Source organism: Triplophysa rosa, linkage group LG22, assembly GCF_024868665.1.
Source record: "Triplophysa rosa linkage group LG22, Trosa_1v2, whole genome shotgun sequence".
NCBI classification, from domain to species: domain Eukaryota; kingdom Metazoa; phylum Chordata; class Actinopteri; order Cypriniformes; family Nemacheilidae; genus Triplophysa; species Triplophysa rosa.
The window spans coordinates 5,882,644-5,899,030 of record NC_079911.1 but is presented as its reverse complement, the minus strand read 5'-3'; the positions used below and the strand labels follow the sequence as shown (position 1 = coordinate 5,899,030).

The 16,387-nt window shown below is 38.2% G+C and overlaps 1 protein-coding gene across 1 annotated transcript; it reads left to right on the top strand.

The window, feature by feature from the left end:
• Positions 1-724: 724 nt before the first annotated feature.
• On the top strand, positions 725-14,806 carry LOC130546263 (up-regulator of cell proliferation-like). The gene is given in 4 exon segments (XM_057321435.1): positions 725-811; positions 1,147-1,226; positions 1,889-1,984; positions 9,969-14,806. Coding segments are annotated over 2 exon segments (4,692 nt in total). The 5' UTR covers positions 725-811; positions 1,147-1,226; positions 1,889-1,923; the 3' UTR covers positions 14,600-14,806.
• Positions 14,807-16,387: the final 1,581 nt, after the last annotated feature.

Genomic DNA, 16,387 nt, shown 5'->3' with positions numbered 1-16,387 from the left:
TCTCCAGGCACGATTTGAGAGCATTCCTGGAGCAGTCCTCTCACGGGGTGTGCGCAAGCCGGTTTGCACGTCCCAGCATGGAGTAGAGCACACCTATAGCTACGTATGTTTTACCACCGTGTCAACACGCACGCGAGTGGTGGATGCAAAGCAATAAAGACAATAGAAACCATTTCTTGTTATAGTGGATTCTTGGCATTTGTTGCATCGCATCGTGCAGCTCGCGTGCGGTGTAGACAGTGCAAGGGCTTATGTTTATATAATCTGATGCTTAATGCTTGGCAACCAAGCTGTAAAGTGCACTTCCGTCAACAGAAGGGTGCGTGAAGCTTTAAATCAGCGCAGAATTGTAACGCATGTCCATCTACAATGACGCAAAAGTGGCATGAATTCCGATATGATCGTTCAGACTGAGGTTGCAAACATCAGACCTGTATCTGATTTCGGACCACATATGGAAGTGGCTAAAATCAGATTTAAAAAGATCGGATTCCATGTGGTTTGTCCTGTTCACACTGTCATGCAGTAAATAGATCTGGGTCACATATGAGCACACTCTTTAGTCTGTGTGGTTAACACAGCGAGATGAAAAACGCAATTGGGTGGGCTGTCTGCTGCTTACTGGTGTGCTGGTACAGTTTCACTTTCTATTGTCTAATTCCCTTAAATCACATGACTGAAAAGCAACTGTAAAATACATTTACATACCCTCCTCCCTGTTGTCTGGCGCAGGGATTTTCATATAAAAGAGAGTGAGGCTGGGGTTCTTTCCCCTGTGGACATCAGATCAGAGAGGCAAGTCATGTGAACGGTAAGTATCCATTATCTCTAAATACTTTTCATCTGTTTTATTATTATATTTTCATGAATCATTAAACCGCTAAATGTCTGCAGTGGATACCATTTCATATAGTTAACCCAATAAGGTATACTAGCAATGACCTAACCAAATATGAAGAACAGGTTAAATATATTTATCTGAAATATAATCTGAAATACATTTATTTTTGGAATGTTTTTATACAATAATTAATCTGCTTTTAAATGCTTTTGCATGATTACTTTTATTAATATGTAATTTTGTGCATATCTTATTTGCTTATATTGAAATTAATTTGTCATTTTTATTTTAAATGTTTTCTCCAGTCTGTTAAAATATACAGGTGTGCATAGAATGGTGGCAGTAGAATCAACTATAGCAAGGACCAACCTTTCTCTGTAGAAGAGTAAGTCAAATTAAAATGAATTAAATAATCAACTTTAAAATTAAAGGCTAAAATTATTTACATAATGTGTATTAATTTTGTGATTAAATGTACAAACATAAATTATTTTCTTACGAAGATAAAATAAATTGTTAATGAGAAGATATTACCTTAAACTGCATGGACTGCAGACGAAATGAATCTGTGATGTGCTTTTACTATGGAAGTGATATTCTGTTTAGATATATATAGCACCTCAGTGATCCTAAAGAACGGCTGAAGAACCTTTGAAGAACCAAGATATGGTTCTATATAGCACTTAAAGTGGTTCCCCTATGATTATGAGCCAAGAACCACTTTTAGTGATATATAGCACCATTTTTTATAGCACCAGTGTATATTCACTGACTCTAGAACTGACCCGGCAGTGTTGGTCTTCCCTATACAATAACCCTATAGTAACCAAGGTCATAGTGTCTTTGAACCACCAGAGGTCCCTGTTTTTCTTAAAGATGATTTAAATTATGTCGCTATAAAATGTAAACATGACAGTGAATCTTTTTTGGAAGTTTATATTCAGAGTTAACTTTAGTAGAGTCATGGATATGTATTTTTGATGCTGATTTAATACTTATACTGGTAATGAATTCTGGTTTATTTCATTTCGGACCTCCAACATGAAGTTCACCGGATCTGACCTGGATGTTGTTTACTGGCTATGGCTTCCAAACACATGAATATTAAGAAAAAGCACCAAGAAACTGAAGCAAATGAGCAAGGTATGTTTTTAAATATGTAAAATATAAATAAAATATTTAAATGTGTAAATGTTGGTATTGTAGTAACAATCAATATTACTTAATTAATTATCAGACAAGTTTAAAATAATGATGGTGGTCTGACAGTATTGCAAAATCTGGAAATCTGATTTTACTATTTGGGCTTTTGCTCACAGTTTGATCCCCCCTACTTTGAAAATATCTCCTGCGCCCTTGAACAACAGCATGTCTTAGTTCTGTAAAACAGAAGCCTCCTTAACTAGCCTAAGTAGAAAACTTTTTTTATGAATGTTATCCACCGTGTTACTCTGTGCTGTCCGATCAGCGGCATCTGGTGGAATGTCTATCATCTATCATCGTTCGCCAAACATTCTACAACATATAAATGGCAAGTGCAAGGAAAGCCATTTCTAGCCATTACTTTTCCTTGCATGAAATTAAAGACTAACAAAACTAACACATTTTCTGGGGGAAAGCCTGTTACTGGAATAGTAAACATTTCTCTAATTGAATATGGGCTAGGTGACTGCCCTCTTATTTTATAAAAAAAAAAAAACTAACTTGACAGTAGGCTACTTGACTGTCTGCTCATTCTAACAAAACCATAATGCCATGGTTTTCTTTATATAGAGGATAACCATAACCAGATTTTGTAAATGGTACATTTGTTTAATCCGTTTGTTCTTGCACTTCAATTAAAATGGACTTGACTTGAGAGGATTCATGTTCATTTACAATGTGTTGTGAGGTTTTGTTTCAACATTTAATAGATGAATTCCCAATAGATTTATAGGCATCATGAGTATGAAGTTGCACTTGCACCCAGTGGAAAATACTTAGATATAATTGATACGTAATTTATCAATAGCATGCATGTTGTTTTAGAGTAATATACTGTAATAAAATAATTATATTTGTGCTTAAACAATAATCAAAAGGGTACACAGTTGGTCTCCCACCATATGCTCTGTCATCAGCACAAATGATATGTCCCTGTTACGAAATGGTCAAGGGCAAGGCAGAACCAAAATGCAGGCAGGCGATGAAGGGGTTAACTTAAAAAATGATTTATTTAAACAAAAACAAAACAAACAACCCACCGTGGGGGTAACGAAAACATAAACAAGAGACTTTTCAAAATATAAACAAAACTTCCCACAAGGGGGCAAAACGAGAACAATAAATTATACACAAAACCAAACTCACAAAACGGGTAAGACAAGGCAGGAAACGAGAACTCCACGAACGAACAGCAGGGAACATAGAACAATGACCCGACAAAAACTGGAGACTGAGGGGAACATTAAATACGGAAACAATCACAGAGGATAATTACAAAAGGGAGGTGAGGCCAGGTGACCGGGATTGAGCCACATCATTATCCTGCAGCTAGCGACTGAAGCAGACATAAGAGAAAAGAAGAGGTGGACCTCTGCTGTTGCAGTCGACGGCGATTGCGTTTCCGGGGGTCATCCTCGGTAGTGTTCGGGGCTGTTGGCACCAACACAATTTAGACAGGGCGCCCAGAATAGATACCGGTGCCGCTAAAACAACTTTCCTCTTCTCAGGAATTCGGTATTTTCCCGTTTAGTCACAGATGTTGTGCTTGTATGTATTGGATAAGAAAGCGGTGCATCTTGAACTTGACGCTTCACAGGCGACCACCCAGTTTAGACAACACACTCTGTTTTACCACTGTAAGGGACCACCCGCTGGTCCAATGATGGTGTCCGGAGGCGTGGTGAAGGCTTCACATGTCATCTTGTCTATCCTTTGTTTAATGAAACAACATTTAAATGAAAAAATGTCCTTTATTTAATAACCTCTATTTTATATATTTATATTTTTGGCAGTTGTGAAACTAGGATAAATGTTAGATTCTCCTGCTTTATTCTAAATTACACTCGTTCATCCGATTCTTAAAGTGATACTTCACCCAAAAATGAAAATTCTGTCATCATTTACTCACCTTCGAGTTGTTCCAAATGTGTATAAATGTCTTTGTTCTGCTGAACACAGAGAAAGATATTTGGAATAATGCTTATAACCAAACCGATTTCAACACCCATTGACTCCCATAGTAGTAAAAATCACTTCATATTTTTTTTGTTCATATTTTTTTTTGTTCTGTTTAACACAAAAGAAGAGATTTTGAAGAATGTAGGATAGCAAACAGTTCTGGGGCACTTTTGACTACCATTGTTTTTTTCCTACTAGTCAATGGGGGGTAAGCTCTGTTAAGCTTTCGCGTCTCCCAAACTGCTTTGAACTTGACGCTCGCGCCTGGCTCCGCATCGCATGTCTCCATGGGCGCGTCTTCCACAACAGACAAAGTGTTTATCTTAATGCACACGCGCAACCTGTCTCAATCGCTCTTGTTCACTGCGCATTTAAAACAAACGTAAATTTAAATGACATTCAAATGACTTTACACATTCAAAGCATTGTGTACTCAAAAAAAATCCTATAATTCAACCTATATGTAATATTTCAATAGAAGTAGCCTAATCCAATTCTTTATTTTATTCTTTATTCTGATCTAGCCATCTATTGGATAGAAAGGCCCAGCATCTGCTAGAAGGTAGTGAAAGGGTCTTACAATTGTTAAAGGCAGAGCCGTTAAAAAACAGATTTACGACACTCGATCTCACCGCCGTGTGGTCACGTGGTTCATGGAACGTTCAATAGTTCTAAAACAATCTGTGTTGTCAACCTATTTGAATGGACTTCAGCGGGACAGAAAATAGCAACTATATTTGCGTAAATTTTGCTAAATATATTTGCACATTGTGTAGGCTACACTGAATCTTACATTGACTCCATTTATAGCAGCATTTTGTCTGGGAAGTAATATGAATATAAGATCTATAAATATAAGATCTATGAATACAAGATATGTCCGCCAACTCGTTAAAATGTGAAGAGTTTGGTTCCAAAATGAGATAACTCAGTTGTTTTCAACAATGTTTTCAAAAATCATGTTTTTTTATTGTGCATTTCAAATAATATCAACCAAACTGCAGTTGGTTGGTTTTATTTTAAGCCATAATAAAAAAATACAGCTAACTTACACAATAAAACACAATAACAAACATTATAAAATCATAAAAAACATAATTTTTGAACATTTTTAAAAACGGAGTTCTCATTTAATTGTTAAATTCGATGACACAACCGCATCCGCCATGTTAATAAAGCAATGATTGAAGGATATGCTCCCTGTAACATCCACCCGTTGTAAAAAGAAAAGTGCCATCTAGTGGATAATAGCAATAACATTCACGTTAAAGAATGTTCAGTGCTTGCGGAAATATGAAAAAAAAATCTATTCACAGCTTTTGAGAATCAATATTGAATCGACCACATTTTTCAAAACGATTAATCGATTTTTTGCCCATCCCTATTCCCAACTCTGTTTTTCAACGGCTCTGGTTAAAGGCATGTTGTACTAATTCTATTTAGAGTGTTTACTACACACTATAGAGAATATTGAGCTGAAACTTGACTTTAAAAAATTAAATCACAAATTGAAATCACAATTTCTGTCAGACAAATCGCAATTAGATCTTTTTTTCCAAAAACAAATTATGGCCGTTTAGCTTCAACATTTAAATAAAATATTCCTTTCTGAAGCTACTTGGTGTAATGTCACTGTAATAATGGCTTTAAATTATATTTTGGTGCCAAATGTGATGTGTGAATAATTTGCCATTAATTACATTAATTAATCGGCATGTCATGTGATTAATTAGACTAAACATTTTAATTGCTTCACATATATACAACATGAATTAAACTATTTCAATCAATATACACTGCGGTTCACAGTTTTATGTGCAGTATAAGGAGCAGTTTGAAGTCCACAGTGAGAGCGGTATGTGTTTATGTGCTATGTGCTATGTGTGTCCATGGGGTTGGGTTGTGTAATACTAATGTACCATGTTCAAAACTGTGAATGGGCTCTATGCATGTGGGACTTCAGCGTGTCACGAGAAGAACCCTAGGCAGTTTCCGGTTGGGGAGACTTAAAGCAGAGAGAAATGGAAAAAAGAGATAATAGTTAAATTTAGCAGATGCAGAGGTGGACAGTAACAAAGTAAATTTACCTAAGTACTGTGCTTAAGTACACTTTTTGAGTGTCTGTATTTTACTTGAGTATTTTCTGAGTACTTGTGACTTTAACTTCACTACATTTGAAAGACAAATATCATCCTTTTTAATCCACTACATCTATAAAAAGGTTAAAATTTTATGATTTCGATTCGTAGCCCTTTGGTCTACTCTATAGTGAAAAGGGCTTTGTAAATAAAGTAGACTTGAGACTAAAAAGTAGAAAGTTGTTTCTATGTAGTGGGTTTTCCTGTGTGCGCAATTTTTGTGGTTTTCCAGCTAGCTTTGAATCGCCATTTGGCAGATTTTTTGTGCAAATCTGGCAACCCTGGGATCTTCCCCACTAAACTAATGTAAACGTCGGCGCTACTACACAGCTGAAAGCGCTCTAAAAAGGCAAATAGAACAATAAAAGACTAAAAAGGCACATGTTAAAGTGTGGTGTAACTATGTGTGATGCATTGCTTAGAATGAGTGCTACGATCAGTCAAAGATCATAGAAGACATTGACATGGAAATTATTGGCATAACAGCTAAATAAACATGACATAGACCTTGAGCTACATGACACAGAAAATGGAAAGTTTTCATTCGACATTTTATGAGATCGCACATCTTCGAAGAGTATTTAGTTTGATCAAATTTATAAATGAGAAATACAGCTGTACGATTATTTCCGGAAAAATACGAGCTGCTGGAGGGAAGCAGGGGGGACGGAACTACAGCACGAGCACACAATGCATCATCGCATTATCCCTTCCTGCACGTACGTGCTGATTACACAGATCTTATGACTCAGTTTGACTTACCGCGTGCAGTTCATGTCCTGCATCTTTTAGCGCTGGGACCGCCCAATCTGTCAGTTTCCAACGATCTCCAAATCCAGCATTATATCCACCGTTTATATAACATTCATCACCGAAATGCAGAGAGCAAACAAACACAGCTGCATTCCGTAAGCCGAGTGAAGTAGCATTGATGGGCATGCTCTTTCGTGGGCGTGCTCTTTCTCTCACGCTAGTACGTGAGCGTGGTCTTTCACTCGGTGGATGACCCGTGGGCGTGCTTTTCTGGGAGAATAGGATCCCTCTTACGAAACAGAAATCCAGACTAATAAAAAAACTTTCCAAAACAAGTTGGAGTGCTGGGGCAGTGTATCGACCACAGAAATACTAGGCATACGTCCAACTCGTTTTTAAATAAGTTGACCATGCTAAAATCATGAGAAGCCAGCATGTTTAATAGTGTAAANATAGTCAGAATGCATGAAATAGCATGTTACCCCATCTTTAAAGCAGGCTGGAATATGGCATGTCTCCAAAAAAATGTTAAAGACTTCTGTAAAGACTGAAGACAGCTGATCAGTGCTTCAGGGTGGAGAGTCTGATGTGGCTGCTTTGCAAGGGTTCTGTCTTTTGAAAACTACATATACATGTCTCTCCATAGATAATGCGCTCTAGATAATGCACTACAGGTACAATGTAATCAGTGGCGCAAAGCATTCTGGCAGTCCAAAGCCTCTAGTATTCAGGAGATGGTGCTCTCGACTTGTGAATGGGAGTCCCTGAAGCAGACAAATTCATAACAATTGCAAACTCAAAGTTCGTTATTAGAGATTCATTTTCCATTTCCACTGTGGGGCTGATAACTGTTACAGCCGTCAGCTGGAGTCCCCTCGTGCTCCACCAGAGGGCACTCCCCATCACCTGGACAATCACCACACACTACAATACCACTGCCTGGACTCATTAGGCTTAATCACTTTCTCCTGTGACTAAATATCCTGTTATCTCTGTTCCAATAAACCCTGTCATCTCACTCAATCAGTGCAAAGTCTTATCAGTGGTAGGACTGCATTTCGTAGTGTTCTGTTCTTGTTGGATTATCGTGGTTTGACTTGTACTTTGTTTTGTGAAACTCTGTTGCCATTTCTAGCTCTCTTGTCTATAAATGTTATATGCATGCCCTGATATTTGCCTGGTTTTATGGACACTGTTTATTAAAGCTGCATTTAGATTCTCAACGCTTTGTGTCTCATATCATAACAAATTACGGAGCTCTCTTAATTATAATGTAATACGCTTAGAGAACCATGATGAAAATTCCTGTAACCTGATTAGGTACTTAGAACCGTTCGGCACAACAGTAGAAAAGTGACTTTTGATACACATTTACAGAATAAATTCCTTAAAAAAAGGTCAAGATTATCAAGTGTTTTTAGTTGCATTCTTTATCCAGGTCCTCCAATATCATGTAATTGCATTCACAAAGGTCACAATACATTGAACACAAACTGATGAACTGTGGTTTTGTTCTGTTACTTCCACACTCCAACTCATTGTGTTTTAATTTACAGGTACCATGATGAAAAAACTTCTAGAGAACCTGGGGTTGGCAGAGCATTACAATAAAAAGCTCACTCTCAGCACAGTGCTGCAGATTGGCAGAAACAGTGTCTCAGATGTGCCTGTCGAGTCCCTGTCTGATCTTCCCTGGCTCTTAATGAAGAGACTGTTGATGCTAAAAAGGACAGCAAGAAGTGTTAAGTGTTCCTCATCAAATGGAGCACAGGCAGATGATTCAGAGTGGAATGATGATCAGGAGAGTGATGAATCAGACAATCTTCAGTAAGTAAACCCTTTAGACATTTTGACTGCTCTGTTCCTTTGTTCTGACAGTTTTCTTCAACAGGAAATGATCTTAAAAATGTCCATTTGTCAGTTTTCTGTACCTCTTCTGCTTCCAAACAGCGATGAGAACCAAAACACACTTATGCTTTGGGCTGACTCTAGAACTGACCCGGCAGTGTTGGTCTTCCCTATACAATAACCCTATAGTAACCAAGGTCATAGTGTCTTTGAACCACCAGAGGTCCCTGTTTCTCTTAAAGATGATTTAAATTATGTCACTATATCAATGATCCTCAGACCTATCGGCAATAGCTGATTCCCTAGACGATAGTTATATGTTGCAAATCAATATTACTAACGCGCATTGCGCATTTCTTCATGCAAGAGAGCTTGCAATACACGTGGCTTAGGCTTTTCCTCACACCAGAGAGAGTTTATAATGTGCGGGCTTTGAGTTTTCAGTGCACGAGAGAGCTTGTGATGCGCGCGGCTCGGGCTTTTCCTAGCATGAATTTCTATGCGCGTGAGGGTTTAAAACCACCGCACGAGTTGTTCCCGTTTGGCAATCAAGTAATAACAGCACACGCCGGCATCAATGACGCATTTGGATGAATGATATTGACTTACAGCAATAGTTTACTTTCTCTTGTTTAAAAGTTTGCGGTGGTAAGTAACAATGTTGCCAACTGCACTGAACTTAAACTCTGATAGAATGCTAATTGCAATCACACATGAGCATTTTCTAGACACATAAGCTTCTGTTTTTGTCCACAAATCCAGCTTGTCATAGATAAATGCGTAATTGCCCCGCCCCTCGATACTATCATGTATCGGCGATCCACAGGCTGGCGATCGAACGATCTGATTATATCGAATATCACCCAACACTAGCACTATACGTCAGTACACTAACCCCTTAGAGAACTTCGAGGCTTAGAGAACCATGAAGAAAATTCCTAGCCGAGATCGGCTTGTAATCTGTAACCTGGTTTAGACCGTCATGATTAGGTACTTAGAACTGTTCGGCCCAACAGTAGAAAAGTGACTTTTGATACACATTTACAGAATAAATTCCTTAAAAAAAGGTCAAGATTATCAAGTGTTTTTAGTTGCATTCTTTATCCAGGTCCTCCAATATCATGTAATTGCATTCACAAAGGTCACAATACATTGAACACAAACTGATGAACTGTGGTTTTGTTCTGTTACTTCCACACTCCAACTCATTGTGTTTTAATTTACAGGTACCATGATGAAGAAACTTCTAGAGAACCTGGGGTTGGCAGAGCATTACAATAAAAAGCTCACTCTCAGCACAGTGCTGCAGATTGGCAGAAACAGTGTCTCAGATGTGCCTGTCGAGTCCCTGTCTGATCTTCCCTGGCTCTTAATGAAGAGACTGTTGATGCTAAAAAGGACAGCAAGAAGTGTTAAGTGTTCCTCATCAAATGGAGCACAGGCAGATGATTCAGAGTGGAATGATGATCAGGAGAGTGATGAATCAGACAATCTTCAGTAAGTAAACCCTTTAGACATTTTGACTGCTCTGTTCCTTTGTTCTGACAGTTTTCTTCAACAGGAAATGATCTTAAAAATGTCCATTTGTCAGTTTTCTGTACCTCTTCTGCTTCCAAACAGCGATGAGAACCAAAACACACTTATGCTTTGGGCAATGAGAGATGTTGTGAAAAAGTACAGACCACATTCCTTAGAAGATCAAAGTGCATTTGTGGAAGAAAGGATTGCTCTGTCAGAGCTACCGTTAGTGTCTTTTGTTAGGCTGGGAAGATGCAACATTTCCAAATCAGAAATTCTGAATAAGTTACTCAGCAATCCACAACAGTACATTGACACCTTTGTACACTTCAACATGGATTGTGGTAATATCCAAAAGAAAATATCAAATGGCTTAGTTGAGATCAGCAGGTATCTTCCTTGTGGTAATAGGAACATTGATGTCTTTCCTGAGCCAGTAGCTATTGCAAACTTGAGGGGTGACATACAGGACTTTGAAACACAGTACTCTTTTCTCTGCAAGGCATCCACAGCAATGTTTGTGTTCTTTGACCACAACAGTTTAGATACAGAGTATATTACAGTCCCCAGTCAGACGTCTGCACTAGAGTTGTTTTATGTGGGGGATTCAAACAATGAAAGCATAAAAGCTACAGTCAAAAAGCTCAATCTGAACAAAAGCAATTTCATCTTTAAAGCCAAACAGAATGATGCAGACTTTGTTGCCAAAATTCGGACCAAGTTGCAAGAAGCAGTTGAGAAAAACAATCGCAAAATGTCAGTTGTTCGTTTAGCTGAAGTTGCAAGAAAATTGGGAATCTTAGTGGATGAGGATGCTGAAGAATGTAAGAGTGCCAAAGAATATGCAAAAGAAATCACATCAAAAATAAAGGATAAAGTGCAGATCAAGAAAACAGAGCTACCCTTACAAGGAGAGATCTTGATAAAATTAACCAAGTTAGAGAAGGAACAATGCAGATTGAAGAAAGCAGGAGATCAGAGTATTGAGAACTACAAAAGTGACCTTCAGATGAAAAAAAAAGAACTTAGAAAAAAACAATACACAACAGACATGTCTAATACGATGAGCTGCTTTATCAGTGCAATATCAAGACCAGATAGAGCTTATTTCATAAAATGGTTAAGAATCTTTTTGGAGAAACTCTCGCACAAAGTGCTTCCTAGTCTCAGAGAGATGTACAAACAGAAATGTCAAGATGTAATTGGCAACAAAAAGGAAATTGCAGAGCTTGACAAAAGGATTTCAAACAGTTCTTTGGGAGTCGAACACTTCATGCGTGAGATGAGCCAGCTTTATGAAGCAGCAGTCTTGCTCTCAGAAAGCAGTTCTTACCAAAAACAACTAGAAAACTTACCTAGACTCTGAGCTAAACTACTGTTGGATGGAATTCCACTTGAACTTGTAGATGGCGATGCTTCAAATGTTCCTGTAAGATGGTTGACAAGTGTGCTCTCTGAATTAAACAAAATGGTGATGCCCAACAACAAGATTGTAGTTGTCACCGTTTTGGGAGTCCAGAGTTCAGGAAAGTCCACCCTGCTGAACACCATGTTTGGAGTTCAGTTTGCTGTTAGCAGTGGAAGATGTACCAGGGGTGCTTTTATGCAGCTAATTAGAGTACACAGTGATTTTAAAGCAGAACTCAACAACTGTGACTATATACTGATAATTGATACTGAGGGACTGAAATCCCATGAGCTTGCACAACTAGACAACAGCTATGAGCATGACAATGAGTTAGCAACTCTTGTTGTTGGATTAAGTGATGTAACAATGATCAACATTGCCATGGAGAACTCCACTGAAATGAAAGACATCTTACAGATCGTTGTACATGCCTTCCTCAGGATGAAGGAAATCGGTAAAAGGCACAAGTGTTTGTTTGTACACCAGAATGTTGCAGATGTCTCAGCCCATGATTCAAACATGAGAGATCGTAAATTTCTGCTTGATCAGCTGAATGAAATGACACAAGCTGCTGCCAAAATGGAGAACAAGTTGGAAATCAATAAATTTACAGATATGATGGAGTATGACACTGACACTGGTGACCACTATATTCCGGGATTGTGGCATGGAAACCCTCCAATGGCACCAGTGAATACCGGATATAGTGAATCAGTGTATGCTCTTAAAAAACAAATAATGGAGATCTTTAAACATAACAACAAGCCCGGCTACATTAATGAATTTCTTGAATGGACCACAAGCTTGTGGAATGCTGTGAAATTTGAGAAATTCATCTTTAGCTTCAGAAATAGCATGGTGGCTGATGCGTACATGAAACTGTGCATAGAGTACAACAAATGGGAGTAGGCATTAAGAAAGCAAGTGCACACATGGGCATTAGAAGCTGAAACCAACATCCTGAACCATGGAAAATTTGACTTTTCCAAGCATCTCACCGTTGAAGATGTGAAGTGTCATTTGGAATCAGAAGCAAATGCTAAGCTTACAGAAGGAGAAAAGGAAATTATTGACAAGATCACATCATACTATGAACAAGGAGAGGGTCATGTCGAACTTGTGGAACGTTATCGCCAAGATTTTATCAATTCTGCTACGTCTCTGAAGAAAGAGCTTTTAAATTGGATCACAAGCAAACTGGATGCAGCTCTTTCACGTCGAAATGGGATGATCAAGGTGGAGCGGATTAATGAGACCTACATGGATACAATGGAGGAGAAAGTGCTAGACTTGCTTAAGGATTGCCGCAAAAACCTGTCACACCTGTCAGATACTGCACTGGATAAAGCATTCGAAAAAATGTGGCAGAAGACAGTCAAGACACTGCCAATTCTGGATCAACGAACACAAAATATCATGTCGAGAGTTTTACAACAATTGAGAAAAAATCTTGATGATAGAGGAAGTTCAGTGGCACAACGATTAGCCACAGTTAATGATTTGAATACATATGGCCATGGGAAATTTGTTGTCTCCAAAGGCAACATTGTGTCTGCTTTTTTTAAAAACTTGGTGGGCCAACATGATAAGCAGATCAAGAGAGATCAACTCATAGCAGACAACCTCATTAATGATTGCAGGCAATATACTCGAAAAAAGAGGGAAAGTAGGGATGATTATGATGACACATACATAAGAGAAGTTCTTAACATGATTGATGACAAACTTAAGGCTCATGAAGATCTTAAGCAGAATGAAGAGTTTGAAGTGTCCCTTAAACTTCACATATGTGGATTTGCAAGCCGAGACTTTCAAGAGATTCACAATCAATTCATCCTGGACAACGACCCACTAAAAGCCTTGGAAAAGCACAAAGAAACATACCGTAGTGACTTCATAGACCTTTTTCATGAAAGAGACCAGTGTCAGAAGAAAGCGGACGAATTCACAAAAACCTGCCTAAAACCTGCCATAGAAAAATATAGGTCTAAGGTCCTGGGCAGACAAATGGCAGATAAAATGTTGCTTGGTGAAAATTCCCAGGTTTTCGGATCACGTATTCTATTTCAGAATTCGGTCTTAAAAAGTCTCATTGAAGAATTCCATTTTAATAGATATGTGGATTTTATTGAGTTTTATGAGGTGTTTGTAAAAGACTTTATTCTTGACAAAGTCGTAAAGTACTTTTCAGCAGAGAAAAGAATGTTACAACTGGAGGAAAAGCTCATGGATGTAGTCATCAGTGAAATAAACCAAGCCATTGAAAACACAGAGAAAAATCAAGACATGAAAGGATTTATCCAAAACATTTGCAGTAAACTTAAACACAGGCTTGATTTACCCAAGGATGCTGTGGACAGAATCAGTTCACTGACCAACATGAATACGAAAAAAATTGCTGAGTGTCTTAAATGCTCTTTGAAGGAGATGGTTACATCAATGAAAGCAAGTTTACAAAGAGATATTAAAAGCAAATTGAAGAATCTACAAGAAAAACCAGAGGATGTGCTGTTCAAGCGAGTGCACGGCTGTGGGAAACAGTGTCCATTCTGTAAAGCACCATGTGAGGCTACAGGAGAAGCCCACTCTAAACACTTCCTCTCAATCCACAGACCACAAGGCCTTGGCCACTACAGAAATTTTTTTTCTGGAAAATTGGTTACTGACATCTGTACATCTTTGGTGCATAGTAACAATTCATTCATATGCAAAGACACCAAGATGTGGGGGCATCCATATAAGAAGTACAGTGAAATCTATCCAGACTGGAGAATTGATCAAGACTCCAGCGTAGAAGCCTCAGCATACTGGAAATATGTGATGACACACTTCAATGAGAAGTTTGCTGAAGAATATGATGCAGAACCAGCAAACATACCTTCTGCTTGGACAGACATTAGTAAGTCTCAAGCAGAGGAAAGCTTAAAGTGAACCTTAACTAGGACCCCAGCCAAACATTTTGACCCCTTATATCTAGATGGCAATAAGTATCAACTATTAAAAACATGTCAGACTATCAAAAGTTGCATGTAGTAATTAATGTATAATAAAGAGAACATACCAGTCACTGCACAATAAACAACAATGACCTGATTTAGTCGCAAACCAACCGAGAAGTGCCGCACAACGTCAGTGGGACAACTCACAGGTATCGCACACTTTGTATGTGTGAGCTGAAGTTCAAAGTCTGCTTAAATTTGAACTTTTTTATTTTTATTGATCAACCGGTGGCACGTCTAATCAATGAATATACTCTATATCACATTGGTAATCCATTATTGCTTTCTGTTATTATTCATGTGGTAGAATCGAGTATCATAAATCAGAGATTTATAGCTTTGGTAATCTGTTTTATTTCTTTATTTAATAAAGATTAGAATAAGAAGGCTGCACACCTCCTGAACCTGGTTGTAAATGTTTAAAATTATGATAACCATTTTTGAAATGTCATGCCTTTGTCAGCAACATGCAATAAAATTTTGCCTGAATAAATTGCCGTGCAGTAGTATTGTTATGTGCGTACTCTATTTTTATTCATTACAATTCTTGGCTTTCGGTTGAAATTTTGGTAACACTTTACGGTAAGGGTACATGAATGACCATGAATTCCAGGCATACATTCATGCATTATCTAAACATTACTTGATGCATTAATACCTCATGAATTATCAGGAAGTAACCTGAATTCAAAGTCTTCCATTCATGACTTCACGGAAGAACAACATCTTAATTAAAACATTAACTAAGATGTTGAAACTAGTAACTTTGTATTGGCACCTATTGTATTATTGTTCCTGTATGACATATCGCTTATTGCTCCCTGAACTCTCTGTAAGTTCTTTGGATAAAGGCGTCTGCTAAATGACTAAATGTAAATGTAAATGTAGGATGGGTACATCATCATGAATTATAATTTATTATGTATGATCATGATATATTCAATAAAGTATCCAAGTCTCCCAATCATTGACTAAAAGTGTGTTAGAGATAAAGAAAAGTGATTAGTGTAGCCTGCTTCAACTAGCCTTGCACATAAGCCAATATAACAAAAACATAGTTGATGACTAATAATAATCATGACCCTAGAGTTTAGAAGAGTTTGAGATGATTGCGGCATGATACAGTGACAAAATACAAAATCCCTGCAGGATCAAGTCACCACTTCAGTTGAGGGGCCACACACATGACGGAGTCATGCAGTTGCCACAGGAGCTGCTGAAACGGTTGAATACTCGGCCATCATAGAATCTGTCCTGTGCTTATCTTGTTTGGTTCAGCCACATCCAGGGGTTAAACTGGGCCGTGGCCGTCCAGGGCAGAGCCCCGGCACATGGGCTGATGGTCTAGCTCTGCTCCCTGCCAGTGTGCAGCTCAATTCAATTCAATTTTATTTATATAGCGCTTTTCACAATGTGCATTGTTCCAAAGCAGCTTTACAGGAGCAAATAAGAAAAACACAGAAAGGTAAAACACAGTGCATGGTGTTTATAGACCAAGCAAGATCATTATAATAAATAATATCTAATAAATAAATAATAAATAAATAAATGCAGTCTCCCGGTGAGCAAGCCAACACTGCACTGCTGTGGCGAGGAACCCAAACTCCAATGATGAATAAATGGAGAAAAAAAAACCTCGGGAGAAACCAGGCTCAGCCGGGAGGGCCAGATCTCCTCTGACGTGTCATAGCTGCACTCAGTGACCCCGACCAAAGCCACC